Genomic DNA, 16,128 nt, shown 5'->3' on the forward strand with positions numbered 1-16,128 from the left:
CGGACCAATATCTATCCATTAGCTTGGTCAAAACTCCAAACTATAACATATTCTCCAGTTTATCTCCCAGAATGACCTTTCTATAGTTTACACAATATTTTACTAACCAAATGATATTCAAATGGGGCAAATAAGATATCCATGTAAACTAGAATAAAAAAGGAACAACTTATATGAAGGAGACTTTATGATAAAACACTTACAAAAGCTTCGAAATGGGTGTGCAAAAGACCTCCTAAAAGCTGTCCGAGAGAGAGTGTTTGATATTCTTTCAATGGAAAGTGTAAATGAAGATAATTTCATGGGGACAGGTGACTGGAGATACTTATGGATGAGATATGGAAGAGATGAGGTTGGATTTGAGAGTTGAGTGTAGTTTTCTCCTACCCAAAATATCTATAAAAGATTATCTCATAATATTCTATCCAATAGTATCTACAAAAAATCAACTTAAGATATTTTTATCTAATAATATCTATAAAAATCAACTCAAAATATTTTTACCCAATAATATTCATGAAAATTACCTCAAGATATTTCTTTTTATCCAATAATATCTACAGTTTTGAACAAACGTTTTGTCCGAAAACATGAAAAAATGTTATTGCGCCATAAGACTTTAAATAACCCTCCGAGTCTAATGGCACAAACCATAATACATTTTGACACTTTTAACTATCTCCAATAATCAAAAATACACTTTTGATACTATAGTAAATAATAATACTAACTATGTAGTTAGACAAAAACCTATACGATTAATGGATTCGTGAAAACTTATGGGGTTTTCACGAGGTTCCTAAAGTTAATAGAAATTTCACAATTGAATTTCTAGCGGGCTGTTACACAGCATATGACCCAAGCTTCTCAGGGACTTTTTTCAGTATATGCCATAGGCAAAACCTGTGTCGTGTTTCCAGAAAGACAAGTGCAATTGCATTTTTCATTGCTCGATCTTGATCAGTAATAATGGCCTTTGGAGATATACCGTCCATACACTGCAACCAAGTTCTGAATAACCATGCAAAAGTCTCTGTGTCCTCACTAGAAATCAGGCCAGCTCCCAAAAGAATCGACTGCCCGTGGTGATTTACACCAACAAATGGTGCAAAGGGCATCCCATACCTATTTGTCAGGTATGTGGTGTCGAATGTCACCACATCACCAAAATATTGGTAGGCTGCCCGACTACGTGGATCTGCCCAGAAAACATTCTTCAACCTACCGTCATCGTCCAAATCCATCAATGCAAAAAACCCGTTATTTTTAAACTGCATCCTCATAAAATAATCTCTCAGTGCTCCAGCACCCCCTGCACCAAGTCGTAGATGTCGTGCTTTGTGGATGTAATTGCGACAATCCTTCTCCAAAAATGGGAGGTTCTCAAACCCACCTACCCCTACGACAAGAGATCCATAACTCTTATTCAGTCGGATGCCAGCTACGTCGTTTGTGTCTAGGACCCTTTTAACGGTCTCACTCACATCTCTATTACATCGAAAGAAGCGACTCTTTTTTGGGCTTAGTCCGTGATTATGTGTATTATAAACTGTTGTCAACCGCATCTTCCCCTCGACTCTTAAGGCATTAATCCTTGCCTTACAGTCCGTCTTTCCTGTTGGACGAGGGTTGGCAACATTTAAACTTTTATTCCGGGCCTTTCCTCCCCGTGCACACCCAAGGGTGACATATCTGACTGATTGATCTTCTGACCTCTCGCTCCTTTGGGTCATCACCCCAAACCCGTTCTTCTTAGCATAATGCTTATAATAGCTCAACAATTCATCAAACGAATTAAACTCCATCCCCGACTTGGGCTCCTCGATGATATCATCACCATCTGATGATGGAACTACCTGTGGTGTACCGGTAGTGCCATCATCAATTTCAATTTCATTTGATCTATCCATGATATTCTCTTCATCAACTTTAGCGGAACTACATGCCTCTTCAATTTCCAAACAAATGGGTGTATCTCGGTCACCAACTCTTGCACTCGTTGCAGAGCTTGTATTGATAATTGCCCTCGGAGGTGTCATCCCATATTGAAATGGGTAACCAACATTCTGCTTAAAAGAAAACGTTTAAACTACTTTTAATAAAAAATATTAAATAACTACAAATACAACAAGATTCAAGTTTCAAAACCACCTGAATGTTGATTGGAATTTGGTAGCCAGCTTGATATGGCATAAAAGTTGGTGACCATTCAGGCACTGGTCCAAAATAACCGTGCATGTAATTTGTATACTTTACTAAACCAGTTTCAAGAATGTCCTAACATAAAAATAATAATGCTAATTAGAATGCTAAACTTATAATACCAATAAGTTTTATATAGGCTCAAATAACATACTGAAGTGGGGGGAATTGAGCTAGATAGTGTACGGGAAGACGGGTGTTCTTCCCCTTTTCCCATGCCCTATAAAAGTTGTTCAATATCCAAGGTTAGTCTTTGATAAGGTTTCAGGAAAATTATATCATGGATGACCAAGAACTTTGAGTGATGACTAATATCCTTTGCTACTTATTCTATGAAAAAATAAATATAACAATACTACATGAAATTTGTTTATATACTTTTAAAGAGCATAGAATACAAGATTACTATAGTTTTAAAGTGCAATAAATAATAGCACAAGGCTGAAAATCCACCCTCTTTCATATTTCTAAACATTTCATACCCAGCTCTTGGAACAAAAAATCAATTTTACATCTACTTATATATATATCAAAAATAAATACACCACCACAATATTTAACAACTAAACCACAATAATTAAACCACAATATGGAACTACAAAATTAATATTTTCAGCCAAAATATTTCTACATATTTAACTATTTTTTTTTGTTAAATTTTTTTATTCTTAAGTAAATCAATAGAAACATGCCATCTTCATGAACAACCAAGGCAGTAGGGATTACTAAACCAACTACATACATGACATCCTCTGTTCATACTACTACAAACATAAATTTAACAACAACTAACCCACAATAATTAAACCACAATATTTAACCTCAAAATTAATATTTTTAGCCAACAAATTTCTTCATATCTAACTTAAAACTCCTGCCAAATTCTTATATTGTTAAGTAAATCAATACATGCTTTATTGTTATCAATAACTGGTATTTATTTAAGCAAATGTAACTATTATTGCAGATTGAAGAATGACTTAGGAGCTTACGGATTCAACTCACGCAGATGCTCCACGCAGATGACCCACGGACCTGACCCAACCACGGACCTGACCCACGAGATGGATGACCCGGTATCTTGGCCCACGTACCTGGCCGAAACAGTGGCAACGACGCTAACCCAGACCGAGCCCACCACACTGACCCAAACCGAGCCCACTACACTGACCCAAACCGAGCCCACCACACTGACCCAACCCGATTCACAGCCTTGACTCACACCAACCAACGCCCGACCCACTTCGTTTCTGCACCCACACTAACGAACGGCCCACGCAGTGATGCCGTGAGCTGGAGCTGCTTCGATGGGAACCTCTCGCACCTCTCGCACCAATGCCTATAATAACAGAGCGGGGAATATGAAGCTGAAACCCATTTTGCATTTTTTGCCCTTTTTTTTTTTTTTTAATATCTGACGTGGCCTGCCGACTGCACCACACTTGTAACCCACGACTATCTATAGAACTATTGGTAATTTTATGCAGATAATTACCGGAAAATGTCATTCTGTAATCGTGAGAAAAGGTCTTGATCATTTGGTGGCCAGCCATGCATATTCCTCTTTTTCTTATGGGGTCCCTTTGAAGGAAAACCGATTTCCGTCATGTGATGTATGTTGTTGCCACTCTAAATATGCCCGAATTGAAACTTCCTTAGTTTTGTACTATATAACGAAAGGAGGCTAGTGTGGTACAGTTGGCCATGATGAACAAAAACCAGACAACTTACAAAAAGGAAGAAAAAATCTCGGGCTTAAGTCATGATAAAGAGAAAGATACATGAAATGAGATCTATATCATTTATTATTGTACATCATTTATTACTGTCCGTATAAATATTTGGAACAGCATTAAACAAATAATAAATAATGTAAGATCCATTTTATATATTTATCACGACTTCTCTACTTTAAATAGAAATTAAGAATTTGAGAAAACATTGATTCAAAGAATTTGAGAATTTGTGTAGTGAAACTTTTGAGAGTGCGGTGCACGGACTGAGATTTATTCTGCAGAAGCGGATCCTCTTACCTTGGATAGGTTTCCGATATTAAAAAAAAAAAAAAAAGTATAAAACATAAAAGATGCATTTCATCATTTCATGACTTATATTATGCGTTAATAACTAAAATACCCCATGTATAGTAAATGAAAACGATTCCATTGTATATATGTTCAAATGCATCCACATGCATGAGTCTCTTGCAGAACAACTTTAACTGTTGCGGAGCCGAAGTCATGTGATCCAATCGTGAGAAACCATCATATCACATGGACCAACCTGCAGAGAAGAGACCCATTAATTAACAGAATCTTTCAATCATCTAATAATTCATAAAAACCTGTTGGTGAGGTCTGGCCACCCAATAATTCAAGGCCTCATGCATGCATGTCCCATTGCCACTATACTAATTTTTTTTTTATTAATTGAAGACAATGACATATATGTCAACACGTACAGCTTCTAGCTAGTCTCATGCACAGTGTTTTCAATTATTATTCTATCCATTGCTCCACTCCACACCAAAGGCCACTTGAAAGAACTATTTCTTATATTTCTCGTAGGGCTTCAAGTACAGTTGAGAAAAATTAATGCCACCAAATGTTTGATTATTTTCTACGTTCGGTTACCAAAAATATTCCTGATCATCTCTGATATATATACGTCTTCTACTTAACCTTTTTCTCACGAGGAATGCCTGCCCTTCATCATAAAGTTCAGTGTCACTCTCTCTTCCGTTGGCCGGAGACTCATCCTCTTTTTACCTCTCGATCATGATCTGAAATCGGTTTAATCACTTTTAATGCATTCTGGGATTCTTTGATCAGCAGAACATTCACATGAGGGAGACTCTCGAATACTGATCAACTGCCAATCTCACATGATGTTCTTCTTTTCAAGCTAGCTAGCTTTCGCTGTTTGGATATATGGAGAACTAGATCTCAAAACATGAGCTTTTTTGTAGTTCATCACATGACAAAATCTAGTTGGAGTATTGATAAGAGCTAAGAGTGCCCTTTTGGGCTTCTAGATCACGGTCTACATTTTTTGACCAATTGGTTACGTATGAGGTGGTGATCTAGCTAATTGGTTATTTTTTTTCTTCATAGGCTTCATTGGGTCTTGTTCAACTTTTGTTTTCCCCAACGAATATTTGACCTTTAGCTCCCTTGTTGTTTCTTCCCTCCCCCTCTCTCTCTCCACCCTTATAAAATATTCTCAATACAAGTCTGCCGTGGACTTTATATTACTGAAGCAGTTGGTTAAGTAGGTAAGAAGGTTTTGGTTTCTTATGCGGGGAGATTCTGTTTACCTTTGGATTTGTCTGATCAGTAAGTAAGAACTTGATCTAGTTGAAAATGGGGAAGCTCAACTTTGGGAGGGTGTTAGAGTGTTTTTTTCTTTCATCTTGTTCAAGCGCTTGCTTCTGCATGAACGCTATGGAAAGCCAAGAAGAGTTTGAGACGAGGTCATTGATCGCAAGTGACAAAGGCCAGCTGCCGAGATTGAAAGATGTCGTTGCTGGAAGCCAGACCTTGGCTTTTCAATTGAAGCCCAAGGTGAGGTTCTTTTCTCTGAGCTTTCTTTTGCCACACAGAGAGAGAGAGAGAGAGAGAGAGAGAGAGAGAGAGAGAGAGAGAGAGAGAGGAACTAGTTTTTACAGTTTCCGTTCTATGATCATGAACTGTGCAGACGGTGATGCTAAGGGTGTCCATGCACTGCAATGGCTGTGCAAGAAAAGTTGAGAAACACATCTCAAAGATTGAAGGTGCGTAAAAATGGGCTTTTTACAATTTTGTTTTTCCCTCTCTAAAGATCAGCTATTTGAACAGTTCTTATTTGAGACTGTAAATTGTAATACAATTTCTTCAACTATTTATTAACAAATTCATAAAAAAAAAAAAAAAAAAAGCAGTTTCCCTATGGTTTCTCTCTCCTCTTCTTTCTCGAGATTAACGGGCATTCAATGCCAAGGATGAACCCAGGTAATCCCACAAAAAGAAAGATCAATGCTGTGAAAATGCTTTGTGTGTTCGTTTCTGTGTATGCAGTTTTTGAATGTGAGTAAAAAAAGACCACAACATCGAATGAATCGCAAACCAGACGAAACCAATGCATAGATATGAAGAGCAAAAAATATGCACAAAAATGAGACTTGTTTTCCTAATGTTAACCTTAACTTGGCTTTGATTTCTTCCACGTTGACTTTGCTGGAAACTGAACTTACCGTTCTCTCTCTCCCTCTCCTAAAAAACAGGAGTGACCTCTTACAAAGTAGACTTGGCAAGCAAGATGGTGGTTGTCATCGGAGACATTCTTCCTTTCGACGTGCTGGAGAGTGTCTCCAAGGTCAAAAACGCAGAGCTTTGGAATTGGAACTCTCCGTCTTGATCAATGATCGAACAACAGTACTTTTCCGACCCAAATTGCTAATCCAGCCACAAAAAGAGAAGAAGACATTAAACAAATGCTCTGTATTTTTTATGGTTATCGTTCATGTACGTTACATATATATATATCATATACGTGTTAAGTTTCCGTTTGCTGTCCTGTCTTCTGCAGGAAGAGGCGGGAAACAAAAGTCTGCATCCCCTCCATGAATCTGCATGCTACCTTGAGCTCAAATGCAGTATTATGTAAATATATTTCCGGCTGATTTTAAGTAAAAATTAATAATTGTATAAGCAATGCTATTTTTCATCCTTAAACACATTATCATCCTCAGTCACACACGTTAATGTATCATACTTCAAATGCCTTCTTTTATCAACTAATTAACTGATACTCACTCAATATGTGTCAGATCAGCATGTGTGACATATTTGAATTTAGATGGATGATCATAGTATTCCTCTATGCAAGTAAGTGTTCATTTTAGTTTTGATCCAATCTAGTGTAGTGAAATAACAAAAACAACCTTACGACGACTAGTCTTTAAAGAGTGGGTTCATAGGCTCCAAGAGAATAAGCACACAAGCCAAAAGCCATGATCCATAATCCATTTTGAATCCGAACTGTTAGCCTAAACTACAAATCCAAGGCACATAAGTCAATATGACATCTATAATTCTTGAAGCAGGTAATTTATTTCTACATCAATTGATGTCAATTATATGGTCATTCAGGTGTAACTTAATTTGAAAGATGATGCCAATAAATATTAAATTATAGATTAGAAATTGAGAAATACTTTAGTTACAAATAAATCTTACAAAAATAAATTCACAAATAGATGTGATTGAATGGTGTAGATTAGATTGTAAAGTTATTTTTATTGTGAAGTAAATCTAATATATCATATAAAGTCATGTTAATTTATAAATTTATTTTTATAAATGTAACAATTCTCTTAAAATTTTATAAGTTTAGAATAAGAAACGCAATTACAATCCACCTTTGTTTTTTTTTTTCTTAAATAGACTTCATTTTATTTAATAAAACCGAAGTTACAATTGTGACTAATCAATACAGGAAAAACTCAGAGCCAAACTACTCATTTGTTAGGGGCTCCTCCACTCATAAATTTCTTTATGGCGGACATTATTTTAACTTCTATAAACTCTCTCCTGACAACAGTCAATAAAGCAAGCGTTCTGTTTAAAAACATAACTGAACGACATCTCTTCCGAAGAAAGAGAGGTACTAACACGCTTCATCCTCTCAAAGAGGAGGAGTACAATCACCCACTTTCTTCCAATGGAAAAGTGAGACAATCACTCACCTCCCTCTAAATGAGGAGTGAGACTCTACTGCTATGGACATCAAGTCCAATAGTCTATTTCTTTTTATTTATAAAAATAAAAATAAAAAATAAAGTAAAAAAACATGGTCCAGTCTAAATCAAAACATATGGGCCCAGTCTAAATGCATGGCCCATTAAACAACAAAATACGTGGACCAAGTCTGATTGCAAGTGAGGGCTCTTAGGGTTTCATCATAAATTTTATGCTGCTGCCTCCCTCTCCTTAGTGAGTCCACCAGTGCAGGAGCATCGGCTTCCGCAAGAAGTCCACTGGGGCTGCGTTTCGGCACGAGCACGGGCTTTTGCACATCTGTGAGTCCACGTTTCCGCACATCTCCCGCTCACATGTACCCCCCCTTACCTGCACCATGTACCGCCACTCCAGAGGCCATCGTTACGTTTAGGTAACATCCACCGTGGAGTTGCCGTCTACTAGGCAGACCAGCCATGCCTGCAAGAGGATTTATTCCTCTGTTTTATGCTCTAAAAACAGAGCATTTACAAAAGAAAGTAGAAATCTACCTTTGCAGTCCACCTTTGCTAGAAGGCCAACAAAAGAAAGGTAAAGTAGAAATCCATGGTGAATGTATGAAAGTTTCGCCTGCATTTGGATACTAAGGTGATCTTAAAAGATTTGAGTTAATTTGTGAATAATAATATTTTATAAGTCCCATTGAAATGTATTTGAATATAAATTGGTTAAGATATATGTTTGGATGTATGAAGTAGGTTGAGATGGATTTAACTTTTTATGAGAAGTTGAAAAAGTTGTAGATCTGATCAATGATTAGTTTGAGATGGGTTGAAATATACTTGCCAATCTTAGGTTATGTTTGATAAGTGAAGTAGTATACTTTATTACTATTTACAAATTATTCACTATTTTTTTATTACAATTCATGATTTTTTAATTACTATTTATAAATTATTTAAGATCACTTTAACATCCAAATGAAATTAAAGTGGTATTACCGCCACCGAAAATTCCTCTTCCGACAAGTGCATTTGCCTTTTTTTTTTTCTCTTTTTTTTCTTCATTTTTTTTAATCATCTTAAATATTTAAAAGAAAAATTCACAATATCATTAAAAAATATATTTTATTAATCACTAAGTAAATATATATATATATATATATATCAAATCTACCATCGGAGCCTTTATCGAAACACTTGAACTTTTCTCAATTGGGAAATGCTTCTCCCATGTAAGGTGGTGGCCACAAAAAAAAAAAAAAAAAACTTAATAGTTAAGTAAATATTATTCTATGAATTTGTTTTTTTAATATTTAATAAGTTTAGAAAAATGTTATTAAAAAAAAAAAAAGACAATTTTTTTATTCGGTGAACCTTTCGGTGGCACCACCCTTCCCAATTAGAATAGGAGATGGATCGTGGGGACCGCTGCTGCCCTGGCGGTGCTCTGCTCTACTGGCCCATCAACAACAATAATAGCTGCCCTTCTTTATGAGTTATTCTATCCAAAGAGCCGGTGCGGGAAGTGCAATAATGGCGGTTAAAAATTAAATAAAATATTATTTTTATATTATTATTATTATTTTAAAATTTAATTAAATAATTTATTATATTTTTTAAAAAATTATAATAATTAGATAAAATAAATAAAACGAAACGTTTATACTTAATTGAGAACCATGCTCAAGATAATTAACATGTCAGACATACCGATCATTATTTGTTGTTTTTTTTTTGGATTTTTGTTTTTTAGAAAGTAAAATATTTTTTCTTTACGTTTTAAACAACTTAGCCAGATGGCAGTGACATCCATTATTAAGAAACATCAATAATGACTTTAATGACTTGCATTGGATTAAGCAATATATAATTATTCTGACTTTTTACAGTAATTGAAAGAGATTTAATAAATTTGGCCTCATAGAAAAGAAGGCAATTTTAATTTTTTATTCTTATTTCACCAATCTGAATAAAAGTTTATACAAAGTTAAATTAACAACTCCTTAGAATTTTAAATATTTACTATTAGATTTTCAGTTGCAAATAAAAACTATTGAAAATATAAATAAAAGATATAATCTAATTAAAATGAATAAAATAACCTTTATGTTTTAAAAAGATTCATAAAAAAATACACGTTATGAATTATAATAATTAAAATATATTTTTTATTTAATTACAAATATTAAAAATATTTTATCATTACATAAAATTTAGATGGATAAACAAATTTCATATATGTATCAGAGGTAATATATAATAGATATATATTTAATAACTATAATAATAGGTGCTATAACCTGTCTGTATTATATAAATAATAAAAAGCAGTAGAATCAATCCTTTGCATGAATTAAAATAATATACAGAAGATGAAAAAATTAACTTTATTGAAAACATAACATAATATTTACAAAAAAAAATAATTCTCAAATGAGTTGAGAGAAGAAAACATGAAATGAAGCTTAATTTACTAGAGATGATATTTTGGGAGTAGGAAAGGCGAGAGAATGAATGATTTTAGATAAGATATTCGTAATGTCTTTCTTTACATACAAACTCTCTTTATATAGACATATATACAGTGTAGATTAATAATATATACCGTCTGACACTAGCATAGTAAACTCCTATAATGTGCCATCTGACACTAAAAGAGTAAAGACTGTGATGACCCGCTTTTGAGTGTATTTTCGTTAAAATAATTGTTTTTATTTTAATTAATATATAGTTTAATTATTTTAATTTAATTGCGTTTTTAAAATTAGTTTTTAATTTAATTTAATTTATTTGATGTTGTGTTTTATTCCTTTTAGTTGTTTTATGTTTTTTTAATCTCTTATCGGCGTGTTTTCCGAAATGAGGATTGGATCTCATTTCTTTTTACATATTTTTCCTTTTTCTCTTTTTTTTCCTTTTTCTTTTTCCCTTCTTTTCTTTTTCCTTTCTCTTTCTTTTTTCTTTTTTTCTTTTTTTTTTTTTCTTTTCCTCCTGCCTTCCCACTCGACCCCCCAATCTCTCTCTCTCTCTTCTCTCTCCTCACCCACGGCCGGAAACTTCAACAGCCCAGACCGCCGCCGTCCGGCCACCGTTTGGCCCACCGCCGGTCTCGTTCAAACCCCCTCCCTCCGGTGCACCTTCCCACCAAATATCTTCCCCTGCCGGCCGGCCGTTTGGCCGGAAAAGCCATTTGAAGTCCCACGGATTTTGCTCCGATCCGCCGCCGTCGCTCCACCTCCGGCCACCATTTCTTCACCACTTCATCACCGGTCCCTTGCCGTCCTAACCCACCCATTTCCGGCCTCCAACGACCACCGGAACAGCTCCTACGAGCTTAGTTTCCGATTTGCGTTTTCCGGCCATTTCCGGTGATTCCGCCGCCACCCTCGGCCAACCACCACTTCCAATAGCTTCACAACCATCCCTAGACCATTCCCTATCAATTTCGTGTCCTAGTTTGTCCCCGTTCAAAAGTGAGTTTTTCACAACCCACGGCCACAGTGAATTTTCACTGTGACGTTGCTTTTCCGGCGCCGTTTGCAACGCCGCGTGTTTTTCTAAAATTGCCATATAGCGCTGTAAGTATTTTCCAAACCCTATTTTCAGATTTAAATATATATTGCTCTTTCAATTATTTAATTTGCTGGTTGGTTGATTCCGGACTGAGTCCGAGGAGTTCGGGGGTCGGATGGATGGAGGACGGAGTTGCTTGATTTATTGTTTTATGATTGGTTATTTGTTTGGTGCTTTGATAATTGCATTTACATGGAGCATGCACGGGTATTTTATTTATTTGATAAACCCTGTTTTGTTGGCGTGATTGGATTTTCGGGTGCGTGTGTCTCACGAGCCCAAGTCGGGATGGGTTATTATCTCGGTGGAGCTCCTCTGGTCACTCGGGAGTGGATAATACTGAGTGACGTCCCCTGAGTTGTCGCTGGGCGACGGCGGGAGCGGGGCTAGAGGATGGCCCGGCCAGGTACGCGCAGGGCGCGAGTCTGGGCATCGCTCTACTCACCGACTCCGTGGCCCTTCGCTGGTGAGGGCTAGAGGATGGCCTGGCCAGGTACGCGCGGGGCGCGAGTCTGGGCATCGCTCGTTTAGGTGTCACATACGCGGTCCTTACCTGTGGTGTGGCACATAGCCAGGGTGTGTGGATGATCCCTAGGGAAGATCATGGTGCACGCATAACCGGTTTGTTTTTATGGTTTTCGGATGCGGGCCATTTTCTGGGGAAATGGCGAGTTTTGGTTTTGAGGCTTTTGATCCATTTTCTGGAAAAATGGTGGTTTGGGCCATTATCTGGGATAATGGCGAGGCGTGGTTTTTAAGAATATGTTTTTAGTGGGCCAAATGGGTTTTTGGCGTGCGTGGAAAAAAATGTGGTTTTGCGGGGCATGTGCATTGGTTGTTCTTGCATCCATGTTGATTGAGTTCTATGTGTTTTTACCTGGTGGTGTTTGGGTTTTACTTACCTGCGGTACCATTTTTGGTTCCGTAGCTTTTGGTGCAGAGTTCGAGGAGGAGGAGGAGGAGGAGGAGGCTGAGCCTGAGGATGCGGCTCCGCCGGGTTGCTGATGCTATGTTTTATCTTTGTTTAAAACGGTATTTGTGTTTTTGTAATATTTTATCTATGTACGTTTTAAACAGCTTGTATTACATTACGAAAAATTCTGGTACTTAGTTATGACTTTCGTTATCCGCTGCGTGTTCTTTCGTGCACATTTGTTGCCTTTGCACACACTTGGCACCGTCGATGGGATGGTGACCCGGGTTGTCACTATCCGGACGTCTCGACTCTCCCCGTGTTCGGGCGTGGGGATTTGGGGGCGTCACAAAGACTATTTGACGCCATAAAAACTAAATAATATACAAACTCATTTGTCCTATTAGGCTAGATTTTGTTTTCCTATGTAAAATAAATATAACTCAAAATGTATAAAGTCACTTGTCTTTAGTAGACATGAAAGATAATCTTGAAACACACATGTCTTTATTATTCTTGTATAGTAATTCTTGTCCCATTGAATAATTCTTATATTGAATTTGATAAAAATGAGTGAAAGTAATAGATAAAGTTGCTTGTCTTGTTCTTCAAGGAGATAACGCTTCTGACGACTGAAAATATAATGGTATGACAACTTTATCTTGTCATGTTGAATAATTGAGATATCAATAATTTTCTAGAATCACATAATTTGAGAGTCACAATTTGAGAATTTCATATCAAATGGATCTTGAGAATTCATTCAATGTGGTGGATAATTTTGAGAAGGAGAGGGCTGTTGAGAATGAGAGACCTGATTAATTAGTGATGACACTACTGCTTTCTGTAATGAAGATAATCTGGCTTGTTGTTGAGGATTTTCTTCCTCGTCACTGTCTGAGACTTGTGACATTGTTTCTGCCAGTCTTTTCAGACCTTTTTTGCTGGTAATTGATACTAATTGAGTTTGAAATCTATTCCATTGGACTAATACCTCAGGAGCTTTGTTAATATTTGAAAACATTTTTATAACATGATTATAATTATATTTTTTTCCACCATTTGATAGAAACTTGGCGGGCCAAGAACGTAATGTTTTTTAGAAAGTGATGAGATTTAATAATATATTTTCAGTTCATAATCTAGTTTAATTTTGTCTTAAGGAAGAAAAGAATAAGTGGTGGGCAATGTGATAAGGAATATGAATAATCATTTTGTAATGTAAAAATTTGGAAACTTTCCTAGAAAAGAACAAGAAGAATGAGAGATTTTGGTCCAAATTAATCCCACCATAGTAAGAACCATCTTGGGAGAATTTTAATTTCCTATAATTTGTCAAAATGAAGAAATCAAGAATGACGCAAATTCTTGTTTTGTCTTAAAAATTATTTTGTCCATACATGCTGCTAGTCATAATAATAAAAAAGGGTAGATCATATAGTTGAGAAAATCTTCTTATTAGATAAGACTTTTTCCTCACTGTTCTAAGGTAAAGACTTGTTTAATAGTAACTTTATGAAAAACAATAATCGGAGATGCAGGTGGAGAGAGTTGAGATTGAAGAGAACATGAGATTTCAGAAATAATAATAGAATCTGTATATACTAAAATACATTTATAAAAATTTTAGATTTTTGTAATATTTTGTGAAACATAATACCAATCTAGTAATAAAAAAGTATTAAGTAATTTTTGATAATCGATAAGGCACTATACTTCAGATTCAATAAGAAAGATTGGGTGCCAATGAGTTTTGAGGATAATAGAAGTTGTAGAAGGTTAACATAATGGTAGAGGGTTGATAATCTGGGAAGAAGTAGAAGAAGAAAGATAAACAGATTTTGAATATGTTGTTAATTTTGGAGAATATAAATGTGAGAATAGATTGTAGGATGACCTAATATTTTAAGATAATGACTCCAATACCGTGTAAGGTTTTGGAGTAGCAGAAGGATAAGGTGAAGGATAAGAAGGAGATGGTAGCCTAGCATAGGAAGATTTAAACTTTACTCTGGACTTTAAGGATGACATGATTTTTCTTGTAAGAATTCTTGAAATAAAAAATCAGAAAGCGAATTAGATTCACCTTTAATATGTTCAATATCAAAATAAAAAATATTTAATATAGCTTGACATCTAGCAAATATTTATTTAGTAGCCAGGTTTTTCACATCTTTAATAAAAACTTCATTGGTTGATTTACAATCTATTCTAAGTAAAAACATTTGATTTAATAAATCACCTTGAAATTTAGAAATACATAATATAATAGCTAAAATCTCTTTTTTAATAGTACCATAATTCTTTTGAACAAGATTTCAGCATCCCGAATGGAATCTAATAATTTGTTCATAATCATTTGATAATTTTTGTTTCATAATCCCTCCATAACTAAGATCAGAGGTATCTATTTCAACAATTTTAAAAGTATGAGGATAAGGAAGTCTAAAACATGGTAATTTCTTAATATAAGTCTTTATCTGTTTTATAATATCTGTATGCTTTTCTGTCCATGACGGTATACTCTTTTTTAATCTTTTAAATAATGGTTTGTATAATGGTACGAGAGATTGGTAAAAATCTGCCATATAATTCAAACTTTTTAGAAAGCTTTGTAATTGTTGCTTATATTTTATTTTATTAAGAAATTTATTAGCAAATTTTATTACTCTACTGATTGGTGTAATAGTTTCTTAATAGATATCATGTCAAAAAAATCTAATTTTATTCTGGAATAATTTTATTTTAAGTGCTGAGACAACTAATCCGTTTTGTTTAATAATATGAACAGAAATATTTAAATGTTTCTAATGTTGTTCAATAGATGAAGAAAAGATTAACACATCATCTATGTAAACTATTGAAAAGCGAGTAAAATGAGTAAATATTTCATTCATAATATTTTGAAATTTACTATGGGCATTTTTTAAACCAAGTGGCATAACATTCCATTGATAATGTCCAAATGGAATTGTAAATGCCGTTTTATATCTATCTTTGTTGCTTAGATGACTAACACAAGAGGGGGGGTGAATTGGGTTATATTTAAAAAATTAACAATTATAAATCAAATACAGAATATGAAATATAAACAAAATACGAAACAATAATAAATATAAAGAGTCAGAGTAAGAGAGGAGCAAACTCAGTATGTTAACGAGGTTTAACTCCACTGTCTACGTCCTCGCCTCAAACTACCCCTTGAAAATTTCTAAATTTACTATTCAACCGCTTTTAGGTGGAGATAAAAACCTATTACACTTTTGAACAACATTGCTACAAAGGATCCGTGGAGAACACCCTCTACACTTGCAATCACCTTACATGTGGTGATTCAACTATTACCTGTGTAGAACACTTTCTACACACACAAGGGTTATACACACCCTTTTATTATTACAAGAGCTAATAGTGAGTAAGTTATCAGAAAACACTCCTCAATGAGTGAAATAAGAACAATACAACACAAATTATATCTCTAAAAATGAACAAAAGTTAAGGCTCAATGCTTAGAAAAGAGAGAATGGAAGATTTGAATGAATGTTGTATGCTCTTGGTGTTGTAAATGTGAAGCTCTCAAATGATCTATTTATAGGCATATGAGACTTTATATTCAAATTTAAAAAGATTCACATGTTAAAGATAACATTATTCACTTTTTAAAAAAATTCTAATAAAAATTTCTTCTTTTTTATTTGTCAAAGACAAAATTATTTACTTT

General features: G+C 35.0%; 2 protein-coding genes across 3 annotated transcripts; one reads left to right on the forward strand and one right to left on the reverse strand.

Annotated features, from left to right (window-relative positions):
- Positions 1-842: 842 nt before the first annotated feature.
- LOC122304897 (protein FAR-RED IMPAIRED RESPONSE 1-like) lies at positions 843-2,039 on the reverse strand. The gene is made up of 2 exons (XM_043117161.1): positions 1,158-2,039; positions 843-998 (listed from the first exon to the last, which is right to left on the reverse strand). Exons 1-2 carry the CDS (start codon positions 2,037-2,039, stop codon positions 843-845), a joined length of 1,038 nt encoding a protein of 345 aa, XP_042973095.1.
- Positions 2,040-4,749: 2,710 nt separating this feature from the next.
- On the forward strand, positions 4,750-6,894 carry LOC122305044. 2 transcript variants are annotated; one of them, XM_043117322.1, is made up of 4 exons: positions 4,750-5,765; positions 5,899-5,974; positions 6,464-6,614; positions 6,769-6,894. In XM_043117322.1, exons 1-3 carry the CDS (start codon positions 5,565-5,567, stop codon positions 6,595-6,597), a joined length of 411 nt encoding a protein of 136 aa, XP_042973256.1. In that variant the 5' UTR covers positions 4,750-5,564; the 3' UTR covers positions 6,598-6,614; positions 6,769-6,894. The 2 variants fall into 2 exon arrangements, with proteins under 2 accessions (XP_042973256.1, XP_042973255.1); XM_043117321.1 differs by having other exon boundaries at positions 4,753-5,765; positions 6,464-6,894.
- Positions 6,895-16,128: the final 9,234 nt, after the last annotated feature.

Source organism: Carya illinoinensis, chromosome 3 (assembly GCF_018687715.1).
Source record: "Carya illinoinensis cultivar Pawnee chromosome 3, C.illinoinensisPawnee_v1, whole genome shotgun sequence".
NCBI lineage: Eukaryota > Viridiplantae > Streptophyta > Magnoliopsida > Fagales > Juglandaceae > Carya > Carya illinoinensis.

Excerpts from the sequence above, each read along its gene's own strand:
- LOC122304897 (XM_043117161.1), bottom strand. The coding sequence starts at position 2,039 with ATGACACCTCCGAGGGCAATTATCAATACAAGCTCTGCAACGAGTGCA. Across the intron at positions 999-1,157 it reads ACCAATATTTTGGTGATGTG|TGTATGGACGGTATATCTCC; the intron begins GTGACATTCGAC and ends ACTTGGTTGCAG.
- LOC122305044 (XM_043117322.1), top strand. The coding sequence starts at position 5,565 with ATGGGGAAGCTCAACTTTGGGAGGGTGTTAGAGTGTTTTTTTCTTTCA. Across the intron at positions 5,766-5,898 it reads CTTTTCAATTGAAGCCCAAG|ACGGTGATGCTAAGGGTGTC; the intron begins GTGAGGTTCTTT and ends TGAACTGTGCAG. Across the intron at positions 5,975-6,463 it reads ACACATCTCAAAGATTGAAG|GAGTGACCTCTTACAAAGTA; the intron begins GTGCGTAAAAAT and ends CCTAAAAAACAG.